This window comes from Cervus canadensis, chromosome 2, assembly GCF_019320065.1.
Source record: "Cervus canadensis isolate Bull #8, Minnesota chromosome 2, ASM1932006v1, whole genome shotgun sequence".
NCBI classification, from domain to species: domain Eukaryota; kingdom Metazoa; phylum Chordata; class Mammalia; order Artiodactyla; family Cervidae; genus Cervus; species Cervus canadensis.
Genome location: NC_057387.1, coordinates 54,007,141 through 54,030,681, shown reverse-complemented (window position 1 = coordinate 54,030,681; position 23,541 = coordinate 54,007,141). Strand labels below are relative to the sequence as shown.

At 36.1% G+C, this 23,541-nt stretch overlaps 1 protein-coding gene across 1 annotated transcript in view; it reads right to left on the bottom strand.

The window, feature by feature from the left end:
- Positions 1-23,541, bottom strand: part of SELENOF (selenoprotein F) — a 38,354-nt gene that overhangs the window by 13,680 nt on the left and 1,133 nt on the right. Inside the window, exons 2-3 of the mRNA XM_043460763.1 lie at positions 16,879-17,046; positions 1,150-1,213 (exon numbers count right to left, since the gene is read on the bottom strand). Of these exons, the coding sequence (XP_043316698.1) occupies positions 1,150-1,213; positions 16,879-17,046 (232 nt within the window). The remainder of the gene's footprint in view (positions 1-1,149; positions 1,214-16,878; positions 17,047-23,541) is intronic.

The window sequence follows — 23,541 nt, the reverse complement described above, 5'->3', positions numbered from 1 at the left end:
GTAAATATGAATAATCAATATAATTGAAGAGCAAATGTCAAAACATTTTAGGAATAAGATTGATCACTTTATCATTCAGATAACTGATATAAAAAAAGCTAAAACAACTCTGGTACAATTCTTAGTTTAAGTGTTTGAGGCAAAATTAATCCTAAGAGCAAGGAATTTTCTCCCCAAGTAGAAGCTGTTATATTCTGTGTTATATCAGAGTATGTTCTTATTCTAATAAAGAATGTATTTAATTAGATGTGCATCTGTTCTGGGTCTCAAATAAAATGTCCCCAAGTCAAACTGTTTGATTACATTTCTGTGCCAAAAGGAGCAATATTTTATTATAAGTAATTCTAGGCCAGCAATAAAAGGCATATGTTAACATGGGCAAAATTCTCTTGCCATTGAGTAAACAAGTCAAGAAACCACAGGAAAGGCAGCAGAAACAAAAACAGAATGAGGTATACAAATACAGCACTTATGCATTTCAGTTAAAAAAAAAAATTCATTACCTTCATAAAACTGATTTTCAAGTGACATGCAAGGATGGAATAGAAAAGGTTCAAGTCTTTTTGGAGATACAAATCTCCATTACTATTAGCTGTCAACCAAAAGAATATACTTTCACAATTATCCTTTCACATACTTATCTTTAATTCCTGTGAAGATATACTTGTATGATTTCCTTTCTTCTACACCTCAAGTTCTATGGTATTTAATTCTCTTCTTGATTATTTTTATTTTGTACAAGTCTAATTTCACTTAATGCAATTGTTTCTTATGAGTTTTATATAATGAGTTTTATATAATTCAGTTATACTGAAAATATTATTTAGAAAGAGTAAATTTACACCTGGTAAAAGAAAGGCTCTCATAAAATGTGTACTCAGTAAAGTCTCTTAAGAAAATAATCATCTCATTAGGTACTTTATTTAAATCTAAATTTCATGTTTTATGCTTGCTTAAAGTAACCTAGTATTCAATAGTTATTATAAAACTCCTCCCCATGAAAACAAATGGAGAAAAAATATTCATATACTTTTTAGAAAGTATAACCTTAAAGTTTCTTATTCTTTGAAATATTTAATGAAATTATTTTTGTGAAATGTTGATCTTAAGTTATTAACTAAAATTTATACTAGAGTTAATTTTACATACCTTGGACTTGAGGGAACCTCCCCAATTTTCATCCACAGACTTCAAGAATAGCTCCTGCATACAGCTGCAAAAGAAAAAACAGGAGTTTAAAAAACTGGTATAAATTTTAAAAATGTAGCTATAAAATAAATATAAAATTTCATAGTATAAACATTCCAGTTAAGCAGATATATAGATCAAACAAACATCAGAAGAGAAAATGAAGGCCTAAGGGTATTAAACAGTAGAGGTGTTCAAGCCCTTCCTGGAGTACACTCAAACTTATTAAAAAAGACTGAAGAAGATATGAAGACTTGACAATGAACTTTAATAGGTAAGCTGTCAAAATCTACAAAATTTTGAAGATTTCCTACAGTTTTTCTTTTAAGGATGCTAAGGTGAATCCAGGTGTGTATCCATCATCTATTCAACAAAAATATTTAATGAGAACTCCTTTTGGTTGCTTTTAAAATTAAGTGATCAATGTTCTACAATTAAATAATACAAAACCCCAATCAATACCTTTAAAAAGTAATTAGAGTACTATGTAAAGATATTACTGAAAACTCAGTAAAATCTCATTATAAAGAACTTAAATGCAAATATTTCCCTTAATGAGATTCAGCTGAAATGAATTCAATGGTAAATGTTGCTTTTCTACCTACACATTCTCTTTATAATAAAAAGCTTATTATAAAAAACTCAAATGCAATGATTTTATTGCAATGAATTCAGTTGAAATGGATTCAATAGTAAATATCACTTTTTTGTAGCTGTAGAGCATTGTCCATTCTTCTGGTAGTGACTTGGGAATGCTGTGACTCTGAAAAGACAGGCAATTATAAGAACATACTACATCCATTTTACTTCTTCTTAGCTTTTAGTCTTTTTTTTTTTTATGTCCAAGAGCTAAAGATAAATTTTACTTTTCAAGTTCTAAAATAGCACAGAATCACGTGCACTATGAATTTTTTTTTTTCAGACACTAAAAAATGAAAGCACAAAACAGAAATTTAAAAAAAATCACCTTAATTCCAACTCCTCCCAACATAATGGCTTTAAAAAAACATTCTGGTGATTCTGGGTTGGATCAATAAAGTTCTTAAGTTTTTGAGGGGCACAGCTACTGAGAGTCTGATTGAATTTATTTTCCTTCACACTACTCATGGACTCTCTGAAACACTGATGATTTCAGATTAAGAACTCTGATGATCTCTAAGATTCTTAAATAAGATTTGGTTAATCTTGGTTAGCTACTCCTGCACCCCAAATCTTTAAAAGTATAAGGCCATATTACCAATGAGCTCATAAAAAGATTCTAACATCACTAATCAATACAGAAATTAAATCAAAACCACAATAAGATACCACTTCACACTCATTAGAAAATATTATTAAAAAAAAAACAACACCAAAACAAGTGGTTGAGTCGGATGTGGAGAAAATGGAATCCTTGTGCACTGCTGTTGGGAATGTAAAATGGTACCGCCACTATGGAAAACAGAATGGTGGTTCCTTTAAAAATTAAAAATATAATTATATGATCCAGCAATTTCATTTCTAGGTACAAACCCAAAAGAATTAAAAGCAGGGACTGGGATAGTTATTTGTGTTATTATTCGCAATAACCAAAAGGTGGAAGCAATCTAAATGTCTATTAACAGATGAATGGCTAACCAAAATGCAGTATATATACATACAGAGGAAGGAAATTATGACACATGCTACAACAGGGATGAAAATTGAAAGCATTATTATCCTAAGATAAGGCAGCCACAAAGGTATATATACTATAGGATTCCACTTTTATGAGTAGTCAAATTCAGAGACAGAAAGCAGAATGGTGGTTGTCAGGGGTTGATGGGTGGTGGTAGGGAGGAACTGTTTAATAACTATGTTTCATCTTGGGAAGATGAAAAAGTTTTGGTGATAGACGGTGATGAAGCTTGGACAACAACATGAATGTACTTGATGTCACTGAATTGAACACTTAAAAACAGTTAAAATACTTAATTTTATGTACACTTTACCATAATTAAAAAAATAAGGCTATATACAAATTTGGTTACTAGATTTATCTTCTGTTTCCAAGTTTATGATCCCCTGGAAACTCTAAGTGGAGATTCCATTACCTTATATGATGGCATTCCTCTATACCACTGTTTCCTTAAATTCTTTGTATCATTACACAGCAAAAACAGTAACAACTGTTTGGAGCACTGGGGTAAAAGGAAGTTGCTGCTTATAATTGGAGATGACTAGCCTGGGGGCCCAAAGAAGGCAATGGCACCCCACTCCAGTACTCTTGCCTGGAAAATCCCAGGGACAGGGGAGCCTGGTGGGCTGCCGTCTATGGGGTCGCACAGAGTCGGACACAACTGAAGCGACTTAAGAGCAGCAACAGCCTGGGGGCCTCTGGTCACTTGAGTTCCCATTTGGTTGTCCCAAAGGACTGAAGGATCCGAGCACTCTCGTAACCCATTTTCTGCACCACAAAACATGAACTGATTAATGAAAAATATTAGAAACGTATTTTTTAATGACTACGCAAGCTCAGATGTGAGCTTCTCAAGGAAAATTTCAAATGCTTAAAGCATTAATTTGTGATGCTAGTTTGGCATTTTATTTAAGAATTTGCAGTGCTCATAGGAAAATATGTTTTTCATGGTGAATAAATACAGTAAATTAACTACAAATTGTGGTAAATTTTCAATGCCTTATAAAGTAATCATAAGAATCTTTGGCAACACATACATTCACATACAAGGAAATATATGCTACTCAGAATTTATCAAATGTATGAAGTATGAAAGGATTAAAAAAAGTTAAAATTTGAAACTTCCTTGAATTTCACCTTTAGCGTTTTTACTTTTTAAAGTAACATCATAAACATATAAAAACTGACCTTCAAACATTTGTGGAAAAATACCAGTTGAAGAAAAAGCAAAGAAGCAAGTTATATAACTTCCACATACAAGCTTTTATTTGTTTCTATTACCAACACCAAGTTGGTAGGCCTTTCTTCTATATGCATTAGAGAGAAGCCTTATTTGCACTGATAATCTAACTCTAGGCACTATTCCATTAGGATTATATTACACTGGCCCAAATATTTTAAATGGAAAAATAATTTAAATTAGAAAAATATGAAAATGATGCACAAAACTGCACTTCCCCTTTTGGCATCCATACCTATTTCCATATTACTTCTTATTGCTAGTTCTCCTAAATTTCTAATAGCATCCTCCAAATGGGAAGTGGAAATATCTAACTAATTTGAGCTCTATAACTAATTTACCTTATTTGTAACAGGATTTTTGAATATTCCAATTTCCCTTTCATTTAAAAAATAAGTGATTTTTATTATTCTTAAAATAAATTTCAGCTTTGCAGTTAAGTAATTTTTTGCAATTTAAATATATTTTGAGAACTACCAAGACTATTATTTATAAGCTACCTCAATTTAAATTCTGTACATTTCATATATTTTCCTAATATTTTGAGACAATGTACTCCCCTCACTATTGAAAGACTTCCCTGGTAATTTATTTACTGTTGAAATATAATGATTTCTTTCCTACCTGACCAACCTCTTGTTACAAAATTTTAGTTAGGGCCTATAATGAGGTTTCTCATACAAAAACAGCTGAAATCTTTACTTTGTGGTGATAACTTTGCCACAATTAAAGTTTTACTATGTCACTATAAAATGGATCAGATTAATAGTAAGACAAAAAGATCATTCTATACTGTTTTCTACCAGACGGCTAGATTCCTAGGTAAGTTAAGGCAACATACGTGAGTTTTGTAAAATTTCTAAAGAATTTTTAAAAAGTACTGCATTTAACTTTTACTGCCACCATCATATCACCACCATTACAACAAACCTATAAACCTTGTCCAAGTCAGAAATACTCTGCTACTTTTCAACACTAAATACTTAATACTTTTGTTGGTGATGGTATCAATGGCTCTGAAGAAACATTACAGTGAAAAAATAAACTATTTAAACTAAGTCAAACTATCAAATTTTCATACAGCACGGTATTGTTAAACAAGGAGGCTATCACACAGAGGTGGTTCTAGGGCATGAGTGACTTATGTAACCAAACCCTAAGCCTATAGATGCTTTAAAGTTAAGAAATAAAACCTAAAATTACCAGTCATCAACTAGGTTTTCCCAAATAAGGTAGCTTCTTAAGCTATAGCCAATCAAAAAATATCACACTGCTTTGCTTCCACATCTCTAAGTGCTATCCCCAATTCCTTGTTGGTGGGGCACTTCTAACTACTTCCAGCTGGGTGTTACCCAGTTTGAATTGATTTATGCTTAAACCATTAAAATTTTTAATAGGCTTCACTGTATCTTTTAAGAGTATAGTGAAAAGAGCTCAAGTTAAAAAACCAAATGTGTATGTGGGTCTAGTTCTATTTCTGCTAGAGACAGCAAGTCATTCTCTCTGGGCTTCAGTTTACCGTCTGAACAAGAAATATTCCCAGGGCTTCCCTGGTGGTCCAGTAATTAACAGTCTATCTTGCAATGCACAGGTTCAATGCCTGGTTCAGGAAGATCCCACATGCCATGGAGCAACTTAGGCCTATGCACCACAACTACTGAAGCCCCTGGGCCCTAGAGCCTGTACTCCTCAATGAGAGAAGTCACTGCAATGAGAAGCTTGTACCACAATGAAGCCTCTGCTTGTAGCAAGGAAGGTCCAGCATGACCAAAAAATAAAATAAACCTTTAAAAGAAAAAAAAAAAAGAAATATTCCCTACCTTCCAGAGTTGCTAAAACAAAGTAAAAAAAAAAAAAAAAATCACAAAACACGCAAAAAGCCTGGATTCTTTAGATGCTCAACAGGTAAGAATAGTGAATATTTTCTTTGACGCTATCCATTATGGTTAAGGTGTGTATCCATTTTCATAGAAGCCTGTTTAAGGATGTTATTCATTGTTCCCGTTACTAGAATTTCTTCAAATTTTTGTCTCCACTTCAAAATTTCTCAAGCTTTCAAATTCAAATGACCTTAGAGTAGTGTTTTCAAGCCTTACTGTACAACTATACACTTGAATTATCTAAGATTTTGAAATTTACTGATCCCTGGAACTTACCCCAGTTCAAGTAAATCAGGACAGTTGGGTTGTGGTCTAGGCACCAGTTTTTTAGTTAACACATAGTACTTTTAAAGTAATGTGCAGCTGGGGATGCCTTGGACTACCCGCAACTATTAACGAGGCAAAAATTACAAAACAATCAAATAGTAGTAGACTTTTGCTTAAGAGACTAGCTAAATTAATTCAATGTTCATCGCAGCACTGTTTATAATAGCCAGGACATGGAAGCAACCTAGATGCCCATCAGCAGATGAATGGATAAGGAAGCTGTGGTACATATACACCATGGAATATTACTCAGCCATTAAAAAGAATTCATTTGAACCAGTCCTAATGAGATGGATGAAACTGGAGCCCCTTATACAGAGTGAAGTAAGCCAGAAAGATAAAGAACATTACAGCATACTAACACATATATATGGAATTTAGAAAGATGGTAACGATAACCCTATATGCAAAACAAAAAAGAGACACAGAAATACAGAACAGACTTTTGAACTCTGTGGGAGAAGGTGAGGGTGGGATATTTCAAAGAACAGCATGTATACTATCTATGGTGAAACAGATCACCAGCCCAGGTGGGATGCATGAGACAAGTGCTCGGGCCTGGTGCACTGGGAAGACCCAGAGGAATCGGGTGGAGAGGGAGGTGGGAGGGGGGATCGGGATGGGGAATACGTGTAAATCTATGGCTGATTCATATCAATGTATGACAAAACCCACTGAAATGTTGTGAAGTAATTAGCCTCCAACTAATAAAAAAAAAAAAAAAAAAGAGACTAGCTAAATTAATTCTAAAAGGTAAACCAGGTAATCAATGACGACATGGAACAACAGACTGGTTCCAAATAGGAAAAGGAGTACGTCAAGGCTGTATATTGTCACCCTGCTTATTTAACTTATATGCAGAGTACATCATGACCCCATGAATTCGCAGCATGCCAGGCCTCCCTGTCCATCACCAACTCCCGGAGTTTACTCAAACTCATGTCCATCGAGTCAGTGATGCCATCCAGCCATCTCATCCTCTGTTGTCCCCTTCTCCTCCTGCCTCCAATCCCTCCCAGCATCAGGGTCTTTTCCAATGAGTCAACTCATTGCATGAGGTGGCCAAAGTATTGGAGTTTCAGCTTCAGCATCAGTCCTTCCAATGAACACCCAGGACTGATCTCCTTTAGGATGGACTAGTTGGATCTCCTTGCAGTCCAAGGGACTCTCAAAGAGTCTTCTCCAATGCCACAGTTCAAAAGCATCAATTTTTTGACGCTCATCTTCACTTTCTGCCATAAGGGTGGTGTCATCTGCATATCTGATGTTATTAATATTTCTCCCAGCAATCTTGATTCCAGCTTGTGCTTCCCTTCAGCCCAGCGTTTCTCATGATGTACTCTGCATGTAAGTTAAATAAGTAGGGTGACAATATACAGCCTTGATGTACTCTTTTTCCTATTTGGAACCAGTCTGTTGTTCCATGTCCAGTTCTAACTGTTGCTTCCTGACCTGCATATAGGTTTCTCAAGAGGCAGGTCAGGTGGTCTGGTATTCCCATCTCTTTCAGAATTTTCCAGTTTATTGTGATCCACACAGTCAAAGGCTTTGGCATAGTCAATAAAGCAGAAAGGCTGACCTGCTCTTAATTAAAATGTAGGAGTTTAAAAATAAGGAAGCATGGCTATAAAATGATGAAATCTAAGTATTATAATATTTAGAGATCTTAAATGAAAAAACTATTATGATAACATTTAAGTATATGCGACCCTCTTAAAACATTAATTACATCACTAGTGGTAAAGAACCTGCCTGCCAGTGCAGGAGATGTAAGAGATATGAGTTCAATCCTTGGGTCGGGAAGATCCCCTAGAGAAGGGCACTGCAACCCACTCCAGTATTCTTGTCTGGAGAATCCCGTGGACAGAGGAGTCTGGTGGGCTACAGTCCATAAGGTCACACAAAGTCAGACATGACTGAGGCAACGTAGTACACACAAACGTTATTTCTTAGTCAACTGTACTCATTTCACATACATCTGGAGAGGAAAAAAATATTAAGCAGAAGCTATTTCTTTTTTAGCAAAATTTAGTCAGTTAATTCTCAGAGAAAATGTTTACAACTAAAACTATGTCTAGGGATCTGCTGATGTTTTAAATTTTAATTCATTATTTATCAAAGTCATTCCTACATTTCCTAATATTTTTTAAAGTGCCTGTAGTGTTAGAAACAAAAAGCTACAACTACACATAAGCAAATAACTAGAGTACTAAATATTTGTGATCTTAGAGTAAGCTTTTGTCAAGATTCAGTTTAAATGTATAAGGCAAACTGTATTTATTAACACTTTCATACACACTCTGACCGATGGCATTCTTGTATAGGAACAATGAACGAATACAAAGGATTAGGGAAATAAATTGGGTTTTACAATTTTAGCAAACCAACCTGGTAAATATAATGCTCTAAAATCATACGCCTGAGATCAAACTATTCATTTTTAGGTGCTTTCTACCAAACTCTGCAAAAATATAAAACAATCACTCTGTCTAAGGAAGCTTCCTCTAAGTTAAAAACAAGCAAGGTAACATCTACCTTAAATTAGGCTCTGAAGAAGGTAAGAGTACGCTAAGGGAATCTTTCCATAAAGATACAATCACTGTTCCACTAAAAAGCTCAACGAAAATGTACAAAAAGAAAAAAAAGTGTTTCTCTGACATCACCACAATCTAAATTAGACCATTCCAACTATGAAATCTGAGGAAAAGAACAAGGCTTCTTTCAATACTGTGATAAGAAACAGAACTTGCATGTACACCTAAAACAAAGAGAATTTCATTACCAAGAGGTTAAGACTGTAATGATCAGATTTCCACCTAGAAGCAAATATATTCACAAATACAGAGCACACACATTCTCATACACACTTCAGCTTTAAGTATGAATAATTCAGGGTACAGTCTGGGAACAATATATTCAATCCTACTAATACCTAAAGAATATCACACAATGTAAAGAATAATGACAAAATGCCACTATATTTCCTGAGGTCAAAATATCAAGAAAATGGTAAAAATGACCCTAAGCTTGAATATCTTAAAGGTAAGTAGTTTTAAAAACAAAACCAACTAGCCCCTTGGTAATATGTATAAGTAAAAAAAATGGCAAACAATTTAATGTAAGTACTCAATAAATAAATCAATATACCTAAAAAATTTTAATAAAAAATTAATTTTTGCTCCTAAGTGTTTGAAAAGTGTAACCTCTAATTCTGTTAATTTGAAAATCTGAGATTGAGATCCTATTAAAAAACAGTTCAATATCCATTCAATAGTCTCAAAAAATGAACATGAAAGTGCCAAAATGACTCTGAGGTAGGTGTGTTTAGGAAATGTGGCTAAAAGACAGCCTGGAGATAGATTATGAATTACTTTAAGGATTTACTTCCCTTTTAAATATGACAATCTGCAAATGTGACAGAATGTTTTAACATGCTTAGAAGCGGATCCTGATTTGTAAATATCTAAAAAAAATTGGCTACATTTATTTTACATATTAAAGATAAAGCAGGAAAAGCTGCTTTTCAAAAGAGAATTCTTCGTGTGTTTCCATTACCATCCAATAGTGAACACCACTGTCATAAAAAAGGAGGCAATTATTATCATTTGCAAGAAAGCTTACAATTATCTGAAATAAAAAACAAGAGCTGGCTCAAATTAAATGATTTCATTCTATTAAAATTAATCACCTGATGTATTTTCAATTTAAAAACTGATACCAAAAGAGCTGCAATAATTCAAAAGTTAAACAGGATACAAAAATGAAGAACAACAATGTGAAATTAGAAAAAAAGAAACTAGGCCAGTCTACACATTTTTACCTTTTACCTACTCTCTGAGGAGTATACTATCTATTTTAGAACTTATTATGGTACCCAGATAAAATTCATGGCCTGCTACAGTAGAACTTAACACTTCTATCTTCCAAAAGAAAACTGAAAAGGCAGTTTGGAACTAAGGGATGTATATTTTACTAAAAACTATCCTCTGTCGCTGTCTCTTTTCCCATCCACCATCATTGCCTTCAGGGGCTATCTTGTAGCTAGATGGAATTCTTTTGCAGCCTTGTGTTGAGGTTAGCAGTTTCTGAAATAAAAACACTGGAAAGTGTCCTCACTCTTCCCTTCCACATTTCAATCCAGTCAGTCAATAAATCCTGTTTCTTATTGCCTAAATCTATTTCAGATCTGTCCCTTCTCCATTTTTACTACAGTGTGTTAGTTTAAGCTCCTTCCTGCATCTTTCTTTTGGAAGCTGGCATCCTAAGTTCTTTTTTCTGGCAACGGTACTCCTCTCTGCTCTGTCAACTATCATTCACAACACCGACAAAAGTTATTAAAACACAAATCTGATGCCAATTTACTGTTTATAGTCCTTATCTGTCATCATCTGCCTATAGGGTAGAGTTCAAACTTCCTAACAAGGCACACAGGCCCTACTTACTTACCTATTGTTCTCTCTCTTCATAATAAGCTATCTGATTCATCTTAGATGGTCATCTCCCTCATGATGACTCTGTTCCTTTTCAAATACTTTTCCTTCTGCCAGAGATGACGTTCTCCTAATCACTTTCCAACTTATCTTAAGCATCAACTTCTACATAAGCAAGGGGTAACATTTACCTGACCTGTCAGATGGTTATATCCTTCCTTCTGTGGTGCTTTTATACCATTTATTTTGTTTACAGAACTTATCTCTGTGAATTCTTAAAAGAAATCAATGCATCTGGAAAATTAACAAAAAAGAAATTGTACAGAGGGGTATAAAATAACAACTAAAAATCTTCCTTTGCCTCCTATCTCTCATTCGATAACTTTTAAACTGTCTGTTTTTAGTTCTTCTGTTGGTCACTTCCATAGTGATTAACATGGTTGTATCTATAGTTCTTGATTATGTCAACTTTAAGAAATTTATTGATTCCCTCCTCCTTCTGATTTTTATTTAATTTCTAATTTTTTTTAAGCAGCTACATTAGTGGATATTATGTTTCATCCCAACAGAATATCCTGCCAAATGCATTCCAGTAGTCCAATTTCCATGTGTATTTCTTTGAGTCCTCTAGGACAGTGACTTTTGTCTTATTTTGGCATTTTCAGAGCCTACAGTATGAAGTAATATTTAGTATATAAAAAAAAGTTTATTTTGACTCTGAAGAAGGTATGTCTAAGAAATGCAGTTTTAAGACAGCCTGGAAATTGATTATGATTACTTTAAGGTTTTATTTTCCTTATAAATATTATAATCTGTAAATGTGACAGAATGTTTTAACATGCTTAGACAGAAGCTGATTCTGATTTGCAAATACCTAAGAAAATTCACCACATTTAATTTTCATATTAAAGGCAGATGAAATGCCACATATAGAGACTATAAAAAATAAATTTAAACTATTTTCAGTTCAACTGAATAACTGCACAAAAGAAACTTGTAAGCTTTTCTTACACAAATATATGACATACATGTTTATTGTCACTTGTTAGCTGTATGACTTTAGGCAAGATCTCCTTGTCTCAGACCTAGCTATGAAATGGAGATGATAATGGTACTTTCCTCATGGAGTTGTTGTGAGGATTATATAAGTTAATTCATATAAAGTCTTGGAAGAGCACCTTCATATAATAAGAACTTAATGAATGTTTGAAGATATTATTAAGTAAATTTGTTTCTTTATTTAGTATTGTTGCTACTCACAAGTCTTGAATTTGAACTGTTGCTAAACATTTAGTTTAAAAAAAAAAACTTTCTGAACAGTGTTTTTATATTATATTAGAATAACCTGTTGAATTAAATTTGTTTCCTTTGAAGAAATCAGTTCATAGTTTTGATGCTACACGCACTACAAAAGTGAATCTATTTTAAGCAATGGTGAAATGTCTTTAGGGACTACAATTTCACGCAGTTAGCCTAACCTCCATTTCATCCTTCTATGCTTTACACACAAGTAGCATTCAGCTTCTGATAGGCTAAAGCTTAAAATTTGCCACTGTTTTGAATAATGCTGCTTAAGCTGACTTCTAAATTACTCTGAAGTTGGCTACAGAATTTCATGTATTATTTCTTAGTAAAAAGAGCCTTATTCAAGGGTGAAAACTTATATTGTAAGCTAAAGGCTGGGGATTCAGAAACATTAAAAAAATAGTTCTGAACTTCAAAAAGCATAGAACACTGGGAGAGAAAGAAAGCCAGACATCAGATACTGCACACCACAGGTATGTTTAAGTGCTTTGGGAATGCAGTGGTGGTTGGTGGTTTAGTTGCTAAGTCATGTCCGACTCCTTCGACCCCATGGACTGTAGACTGCCAGGCTCCTCTGTCCATGGGATTCTCCAGGCAAGAATACTGGAGTGGGTTGCCATTTCCTTCTCCAGGGGATCTTCCTGACCCGGGAATCAAACCTGGATCTCCTGCATTGCAGGCAGATTCTTTACTGACAGAGCTATGAGGGAAGACATAGGTGTAGCTTAATGTAACTTGGAAGTGGCAGTGGTGGTGGCTGAGGAGGAGAAATTGGGGAAGACTTCTCAGAAAAGGGGACACTTGAGCTAAATCTTTAAAACAGCTTAAGTAGAAGTGGTATACTCTAGTAATTGAGGGGAAAAACCAGTCTGTTCTTTACCTAAGAGCGCATCATCCATCTGCTCCCTGCTCTAACTTCTCACATGGCTACTGTGGCAGCTTTTGTGGCAGTTCTTACATTATTCCACAATCCTAGCTAATAACTGGTTAGTGACCCAACTTGAGCTGGTAACAATCCTTGTCTAAAATACTTCAAAGACCTAACAGGAGAAGAATTAGTCCTTTTCTGGTGGGAAAAGCTGTAAGATACAACAAGCAAGAACCGGCAGTTACACGTTTTCCCACCACAAGCAAAGAGTCAGTCAGTAGTGAAGAGAATAGTTCCTTCCCTTCCATCATAAGATTCTATGCACAAAAAGCAGAAGTCACTTACACTACTTAGTAAATACTAATAGCACCAAGATTTAAACATTTTTCTGTCATTAGTTTACCGTTTTTTTAAGTTACAAATTAGTACACAGGCTTTCCTGGTGGCTCAGTGGTAAAGAATCCACCTGCCAATGCAGGAGACATGGGTTCAATCCCTGGGGAAGGAAAATGGCAACCCTCTTCAGTCTTCTTGCCTGGGAAATCTTGTGGACAGAGGAGCCTGACGGGCTACAGTCCATGGGGTCGCAAGAGTTGGATATGACTGACTAAACAACAACAAACTAGTATGCTCTTAATAATTCAGTCAATATCCTTATGAATGTTTGTAAATTGTACCTAGGTACACAGTTATGAGCAAAACTAGTTAAAACAGTAGTAAACCAGCTAACCAAAAAATCTTGTTCTAGTTATATCTGTGATGTTTACTTAGGTCTTTTACGATCAAAAGTGGGGGAGAAACAAGACCAAATACAAACAAATATAGGAATATCTACTTGCAGAATAAGGGACTTAGAAGATATTTTCTGCATTTGTTGGGAATAAATACATTTTTTAAAAAGCAAATTTTATGTTTTTGCCTATCAAAGGCTAAATTTAGCCTATTGATTTGAGTGTATGCATTTGAAAAATGATTAGCTTCATCCCTGAACAGACTTATAAAGCATGCAACTAAGATAGAGCCAAAATGAGTACTCAGGTAACATTTCTTTTATTATAAATTGCCAAAGACATTCTTGCAAATAAACTACAAATTTCCTCTTCTAAAAAATTTATATTCCCAATGATTTACACACAGCCATGTTTAAGTATTCTTAATATTTTTGACATAAGGCACTAGTCTATAACGCAGGTTCAATCCCCAAGTCTGGAATATCTCCTGGAAAAAGAAATGGCAAGCCACTTCAGTAAACTTGCCTGGGAAATCTCATGGACAGAGGAGCCTGGTGGGCTACAGTCAGTGGGGTCTCAAGAGTCAGACATGACTTAATGACTAAACAACAACAAACTAGTCTATATATTGCTTTTACTTTCAAAGTAGAACTAAATTAAACTATAATTTTAAAATTAAGCCTTAAGTCAGAGTTGAATGAGACAGAAAAGCTATTGTGTATATTGTTACCTATGATTCAGTTCAGTTCAGTACAGTTGCTCAGTCGTGTCTGACTCTTTGCGACCCCATGGACAGCAGCACGCCAGGCTTCCCTGTCCATCACCAACTCCCGGAGTTTACTCAAACTCATGTCCATTGATGATGTCGGTGATGCCATCTAACCATCTTATCCTCTGTCATCCCCTTCTCCCGCCTCCAATCTTTCCCAGCATCAGGGTCTTTTCAAATGGGTCAGTTCTTTGCATCAGGTGGTCAAAGTATTGGAGTTTCAGCTTCAGCATCAGTCCTTCCAATGAATATTCAGGACTGATTTCCTTTAGGATGGACTGGTTGGATCTCCTTGCAGCCCAAGGGACTCTCAAGAGTCTTCTCCAACACCATAGTTCAAAAGCATCAATTCTCTGGCACTCTGCTTTTTTTATAGTCCAATTCTCACATCCATACATGACCACCTATGATTATGTACCAATAATCCAGAGAGCAGTACTGCACAGATTAAATTAAATCTACCACTTTTATATAAGAATGTGGTTTATATCTACATGGAGGCTTGCCTGACCTGCCATACTTTTATATTTATACTACTATTTTAAGTATTTTGGTTCCACCAGGCCTCTTAAAGAAAATCATTCACTGATTTTGTGCAATACTGTCTGAGCAAATACTTAATGAGAAGTACATCTTACAGATTATGAGCAAGGAGTTGAGAAAAAACAAGTACAGTATAAAAGGTGTATCAGGATACAGGCTCACTTGCACTTAGATATAATAAACATTTCAGTTTGTGTGATTAGTTAGGCATGTATTAAACAGTGGGCTATTTCCCCATGGATAATGCTGAGCTGTAACTGCTGCAACGTGTCAAGATATCAAACAGAGCTCAATTAATAATGAAAACTGAACAGGAATATGATTAATTTAAGAAGCATGTGACTGAAGTTTGGTTTTACTAAAATTATATCATAGGGACTTTCCTGGCAGTTCAGTGATTAAGATTCTGCACTTCCCCTACAGGGGGCATGGGTTTGATTCCTGGCTGAGGAACTAAGATCCTGTATGTGGCACAGTGTGGCTTAAAAAAAAAACTCACAAAATTTGTATATTATAAAGCATTACTGAGAAAGGGCAATTAAGTAAAAACAGCTTTTATATGCACTTGGTTTATAGTTTAGGCATATTTGATATTAGTCAAAGGCTAGACTTTCTCAGCTTACCCATGATTACAAAGGGGGTGTGTGATAAAGATTATTTCTTTTAAAACACCCCTTGTTCAATCCATCTGTTTGGTGTCTCAAGAAATAATTACTGTTGGCCGAGTGAGTGTACAGACCATAGAGTAACAGCTTAAAGATGAGAGGATCAATCACACTGCAGCCACCTGACTCATGTGAATATATCACTGAAGAAACGAAACAGAAAACAAGAAGGAAGGAGCCTACGAATTAGGTCCTATGTCTTAAGTCTATTTAAAATCAAGTTTTAAAAATCTGTTTAGATTTTACTTACTTGCAATAAAGACTAACTTTTATATATGGGAATCTTCTAAACATTAAAATATATTATGGGTGTATGTGAACCAAGAAAATGAAAACCATGGTAGACTCGGAAGCCACATCTGGGACACAGGAATTTCAGGTTTTCAACTGAGAAATCAAGTGTAACTTTCAGTTGAATACTGACATTAAAGCGTGTCTGCTTGTTTTTCTTACAAACCTATAAAACTGTACTCATTGTTAGAAATAAACCTTTACTACCTAGTAATGAGAAGATACAATTACTGTTTGAAAGCTTTACAAACCATAATGCCTCAAAGAGGACTCAATAAGTAAAACTGAAAGAATATTAAAAGGAAAGAAAGCAGAGAGATGCTGACATTTTTTCTCAAACACAGGGACTTCATCAATTCAGCTTGATTTGGATGATATAAGCGACCTATTCAGGATAATTTTTAAATTAATCTACAGGTCTAACGAAAAGATTTAAAAATTGAGCAAGTTTACTATTAATTTGAACAGTGGGTAAAACCATAGCAGATTTTACCAGATAGTTAGAACTACCTAGTCCTGGTTGTCTTCAGGTGTTAAAGGTGAGAGCAGGTATCAGGAAATATTAGTCACAGGTGTGCAAATTAACAGACCATATTCTTTAGTTAACCAGATTAAAAGTTATAAGTTACTGTTGACAATTATGTAGGTGCTTTACTTTCATCTCAAATTTCATTTGTAAGACTGAGTTCTTATTGTAACTGAATAAAACCATCTAGTTAATTATTCTCTGGTTTCAGGTGGCCAGAAGTAAGGAAGAGTGGACAGCACAGCCATGGTACGATGGTCTATTGGTCTATAACCATACTTTTCCCCCTCATTTGCTCTGATGGATCTAATGCCCCAGGCAAGAAATCAGTCCAGTTTCTAAAACTACAAAATGCAGAAGCTAATGACTTCTTTGTATTTAAGTTGATTAAGCAATTTAACATTTTACCTCATCTCAACTAAATCATCTAATGGAAAAGAGATACTAGAAAGCAGTACCTTTTTAGTTTCAAATTGTGCTTCTTCCTGACAGCACCCTCTACAGTCAGGATCCAGCTGCAGAAGGTTGAACTGTCCAAGCAAATCACAGGAGCTGCAGAGCAAGTTGCTGGAGAAACCTAACTCTCTGCAAGACTCTGAGGAAAACTCTGCTCCCAATGCAGAGACCTGAAAACAAAAAATAAGGGGGGGAAAAAGTCATCTTTACATTACAAAGCTTCCAAAAAGAACAAGCTAGAGTTGTCAAAATCTAACACACATACCAGAGAGTTAGTGAAACGCCTCATTTGGAGACAATTTTAAAATTATTTTAAAACTCTGTAACCTTGAGTCTTTGGTTTTTCCCATCTCCCCCAATTTTTTTTTTTTTTTCTTAAAAACTTGTCATATTGCAGCTTGGCTAAAACATGGATTCACAAAAAAGATCATATATTATTTCTTTGTGATATACATACATATATATCTTGCAGAAAAATGAATTTTCATTTCAAGAACTTAGGATCTGCTTGCCCTCTCCTCCTTCTGCTGTGTATCTCCTAAATGTTCTCCATTTCTATTTTTAGTCCTCTCTTTGCATATTTTCCATGGAGAACTATGGCTTTTCCATGGCTTCAAATATTCATTTATTAAAAACTCTCAAGTCTTTTTTCTTAAGCATCAAGCTTCCAACATCTTCTCATTTAGATGTATAGGCACTGTAAATTCAAATTCTCCAACAGTGAAACATCTTTTAAAAATCTATTCCTTCCAATGTATTCATATTCAGAATATCTTAGCAAAATGGTACCATTTGCCCTGACTACCCAGTTGTCCAGGTCAGTCAACCTAGACTCCACATTCTTCACCATTCTTAGAACCAAAAAAAGCAGAGACATTACTTTGCCAACAAAGGTCCGTCTAGTCCAGGCTATGGTTTTTCCAATGGTCATGTATGCATGTGAGAGTTGGACTATAAAGAAAGCTGAGCACCAAAGGATTAATGCTTTTGAACTGTGGTGTTGGAGAAGACTCTTGGGAGTCCCTTGGACTGCAAGGAGATCCAACCAACCAGTCCATCCTAAAGGAGATCAGTCCTGGGTGTTCACTGGAAGGACTGATGCTGAAGCTGAAACTCCAATACTTTGGCCACCTGATGCGAAGAGTTGACTCGTTGGAAAAGACCCTGATGCTGGGAAAGATTGAGGGCAGGAGGAGAAGGAGACGACAGAGGATGAGATGACTGCATGGCATCACCAACTTGATGGACATGGGTTTGGGTGGACTCCGAGAGTTGGTGATGGACAGGGAGGCCTGGCGTGTTGCGGTTCATGGGGTCGCAAAGAGTCGGACACGACTGAGCGGCTGAACTGAACTGAGAACCAATCAATTAAGTTTTGACAATTTGAAGAGCTCTCAAGCCTCAAGTCTGTAAAAGAACTCTCAAATCTTTTCCTGCCTCAGTGGCTTAAATGGTCAGCTAGTCCTACTTCTCACTACACCTCCAATCCCATTCTACTTTTCAGCTACAATGGATTCCTATAGTACCTGAAAATACAAAACCCTTACTCAAACATACATTTATTTGCTCATATTTTTTTATGTTAGGCTCTTTTATACCTTTCCACCTTGTTAAATTCTACTTATTTCCAAGAACTTGATCAGTATCAGTTTTCTTTGGAAGCCTTCTCTGAGAAAAAGCAGATTCCAATCTTTAGCCACTATCTTTTCTAAGAAACTTAAGCATAGCTGTAAAACAGCACACTCATGACACTGCACTACGTAAACCTATGATTGTTTGATTCCCCAATAATGCTGTGAACTCTTTCAAGGGCAAGCATTAAATTATTTCTTTGTATTTCCAGCACTTGGCTTTCCAGGTGGCACTAGTGGTAAAGAATTTGCCTGCCAATGCTGGAGACTTAAGAGATGGGAGTTTGATCCCAGGGTTGGGAAGATCCCCTGGAGGAGGGCATGGCAACCCACCCCGGTATTCTTGCCTGGAGAATCCCATGGACAGAGGAGCCTGGCAGACTACGGTCCATAAGGTTGCAGAGAGTCAGACATGACTAAAGTGACTTTGCACACAGGTACATGCTAGTTCTCAGGTGTGTTAAGCAGACGAATTGGTCAAAACCAGACTCAAGTAGGGGGAATTTCAGATTGACTGTAACGGGTTGATCTAGACCAAGAGTCTGCAGATTTTATGTGAAGGGTCCCATAGTAATTATGTGAGGCTTGGGTGGCTATATAGTTTCCGTTGAACTACTCAACTCAGCTATTGCAGCACAAAATCAGTCACAGACAGTAATAAATGAATGTGTGTCTGTGTTCCAATAAAACTTCGCTTACAAAAACAAGGCTTGCTGGATTTGGCCCACCAGCTAATTAATCAAGTTGATAAAACCAAATGGCATATCTCGTTGTAAAAAAACTTTAAGTGTTGCTGGCATACTCTTCCAAAATGCTAATCATCCCACTGGCCTTACATTATGTCAACATCCTAATTTGATCCCTCATACAAACATCCTTTACCTTATCTAAGTAATAGTGGGCAGGATATATCATAATGTATCAAAATAGATCAAGTATACCAGTCTAGCCATAGGGACCTAAGACCCTTGCTCCCATACTAGTACTTTGAATACAGTTTATTTACTTGTAAAGTGATCTGCTTCATCTATTTCACAGGTTAATTTCTATTTCTCCAAAGATGGCCATACCAAAATATATACATCATCCTAAATGTGACTGGCAGGGGCTTGTGACTATTCTTTCAAACAGAGTGTCAAGAAGTGATAATTACGTGATTTCTGAAGGTAGGCCATAAAAAAGAAAGCCATCTCTGCTTGACTAGGGCTTGCAGGTGCCGTGTCTCTGTTTCTCTAAAATACTCAACTTTTAGCCACCAAGCTGTAAGACAGCCTAAACTACAGAGAGAATGTGGAGAGGCCCATGCAGAGAACTGAGGCCTCCAGCTGACAAACAGCATCAACTACTAGATGTGTGAGTAAAAAGCCTTCACACTTTAGTCTTTAGTCTCAGGCTGAGGTCTGAGACATCGTGGAACACACAGCCACGCTGTCGTGCCTGTCTGAATTGCTAACCCATAGAATCTGAAAGCAAAATAAACAATGGTTTTATACCACTAAATTTCAGGGTGATCTGTTTTGCAGCCATGGTAACTAAAATAGGCAATAAAAGTAAAATCACTTTGAAACAGTGAACTGCTAAACAAATGTTAAGAAACTGTTACCAAAGCATGTTTTACAAAACAAGAATCTCAAATGAAAAATCATGGGATCATAATACTTGGTTTTATTCTGGCATTTACTGAGCACCTACTGACAGGCAGAGTGAACATGCAAAACGTATTTGAGTCTGATGACACTGTGATTCAAATACCAACTCAGAGCAACCTTATTTCTGAATTTCTGAATAGGAGTAATTACCACTTACTTCACAGAGTTTGGAGGATTAAAGGAGAAAAAGTACAGAAAGCATTTAGTAACCTGTCCAGTACCCTGCTGCTGCTAAGTCGCTTCAGTCGTGTCTGACTCTGTGCGACCCAATAGACGGCAGCCCACCAGGCTCCACCAGTGAGTACTTAATAAATGTTAGAATTATTCTTACCTTCCACTGTGGAAACAAAAACACTATTTATATTTAAATCATTATAATAGACACGGGTTAGAAGTAAGTGTAGGGGAGATAGAAGGTATCTTGAGTTTCATGAGTGAATCTTTTTTTCTACCATAATTCGTTTTTTGCAGACTTAAGGCTTTGACTCAAATAAGAACATCAGAACATATATTAAAGCACTTTATAAGTACAAAATGCTAAATAATATTGGAGAGTTCAACTATAAATTACACCCACCCATCTTTTTTGGCTCTGCCATAGTGCTTGTGGAATCTTAGTTCTCCAACCAAGGACTGAACCACACCCTTGGCAGTGAAAGCACGGAGGCCTGGATGACCAGGGAAATCCCCTAAATTTTCTAATAATTAGCCACCCTTGTAAGAAAGACATGGATTTTAAGGACAGGGTGGGATAACCCTGATTGAGATAACTACTTAACAGTTTACAACTTTCTCCAATTCTAAGTAGGATTCACAGGCTAAAAGACAATGCATCATTCATTTATTTTTCTGGTATTAGTGTTCTTTAAAAACATGAGGGTTGTTGGCAGAGAAACTGTAATAACTTTAATGGAACATTACCCCTTAGGGCAAAAGTCTGGTATTGCTATTCATTTTACTCCACTTCTACATTCACATGACTGGTTGTCTCTTTACTCAGAAAACTCACAGGGTTCTCACATAATTCTGAAAAGGTTCAAACCTGAGATAAAAGCAAATATATGGGTTTACAGATCAGCCCCAAGAAAATAAGTACCAGAAACATGACAAGCCATAATGACAAGCTCTTACAAGGCACCAGATACTTTGTAAAGTGTTGCTAAACACTTTACATCATTATTTCATTTAATCTTATCCTCCTATGAAAGAGGTATTATCCTCACCTTATAAAGAAGGAAACAAAAGCTTTAATTCCAGCCTGCCCTCAAAACCCTTAACCACTGTTACTACCACCTTTCACAGAATCCATGATGTGCCATTATTGTATGTACTACTAAAAACAACAAACACGCTGACAGTTATGCCACTGACTGAAGTAAGAGCAATCCAGATGATAATCTGTGAGGAAAAGGGGATGGAGTGTGGTGTCTTAGAATCAGTGAAACAGAAAGTCATTTTATACTCACTGCTTTCAGTACAGGACCTTTCTGAATAAAGTAATATTACATACAAGCAGAATGAAAAAATGAATACCACTTAGTTCTTGGAGACTCTAGAAAACAGCTCCCTTAGGCTATGCTATTTTTTTTTTAATGCGTAAGCATACTCAGAATGTATTTTCAGATTAAATCATTTTATATCCTCCCAGTTGTCACCTCATTGGAATGCTGATAATCATGAGCTGCTATTAACTGTATTTTTTCCTTAATTAATAGATTTTATTGAAGTATAGTTGACTTACAGTGTTTCAAGTGCACAGCAAGGTGATTCAGTTCTTTATATATAAATACACACACACATATATTATTTTTCAGGTTATTTTCCATTATAGACTATTACAAGATATTGACTATAGTTCCCTGTGCTATACAGTAAACCTTTGTTGCTTGTTGCATATCTATTTTTTTCTAAATTAGAAACCTAGCATTCTGTTCATACTAAGACAAACAAGTAGAGTCAAAATGTCATAAGCTTTTCAGTTAGGCCAAAGTTTCTAAGTTTTCTAGGGACTTCCCTGATGGCCCAGAGGTTAAAGAATCTGCCCTGCAATGCGGGGCACTTGGGTTAGATCCCTAGTCAGGAGACTAAGATCCCACATCCCAAGGAGCAACTGAGCCCATTCAGGTGCCTGAACTACTGAGCCCACATCCGGCAAGTAAGATCCGAGGCAGACAAATAGGTAAGTATGTTTTTTCACGAAATTTGTTAAGTTTTCTATAATATAAGGAGAGAGAGGTTGGTGGCCTTAATGAAGATGACACCCAAATTTCTTTGGCGTGAATTCTGTGGATGATCACTTTGAAAGATTGTTTAATAACCATAAATTCCTCCTACCTTGTATGTATGCTTCTTTGCAATGTGACTCTGTCACTCTTCTCATGCAGAGATGGAATCTATTTCCCTACCCTTGAATCCAGATTGGTCTTGTGATTTGCTTTGGCAAATATTGGGATGTGGAAGTGATGTGATTTCTGAGGCTAGGCTTCATGAGGCAATGCCACTTTTGCTCTGTGTCTGGCCTTACTGGAGAATGAGAGGTCACATGAGGGAGACCTAAGTCACCCTAGCTGACAGCACCACTAAGTATGAAGCCATCTAGAACCCTTCAGTTCAGCTGACCTACTGGCTCAGTAAAGCGGTATAAATGAAAGAAAGTGAAGTCACTCAGTCGTGTCCGACTCTTTGCGACCCCATGGACAGTACCCTGCACCAGGCTCCTCCGTCTGTGGGATTTTCTAGGCAAGAGTACTGGAGTGGGCTGACATTTCCTTCTCCAGGGAATCTTCCCGACCCAGGGATTGAAGCCAGGTCTCCCGCATTGTAGACAGACACGTTACCGTCTGAGCCACCAGGGCACCAGGGAAGGTATAAATGAGGCCAAAGGAAATCAACAGGGAAACTGCTCAACAGACACATAGAATCATGAGAAATCATTATTTTAAGCCATTAAGTGTAGGGGGTGCTTACACAGCCACAGATAATCAAACAGTTGAAGAGATAATGAGATCAGAAGAAGTCAACTTGAAATGTTACTCTTTATATTTTCATGGTGGTGAGTGCAAATTATCTAAGACTGACAAAAAATTCTTGAGTACAAAGTTTAGAAAGGGGTCTTCCAGTAATTTCTAAGGCACCAAATGACTGAATAATGAAGTACTACAAAGTTAATGAGAGAAGTAAATAATCCACCTTTTAGGTAAGGCTGTAAAAGTAAATAGGCCAGATCTTTAAACTCCTTAATGACAGAAAAGCCCAGGTGTTTGTGGAGGCCTTCAGTATAGACCCTCAATCCTCCAAACCTTGAATAAATTAATTAAACCAGATCTCTAGGAGAATACTCAGCAGACTCAAAACAGAGAACACTTGAAAAATTAGGCTGATAAAA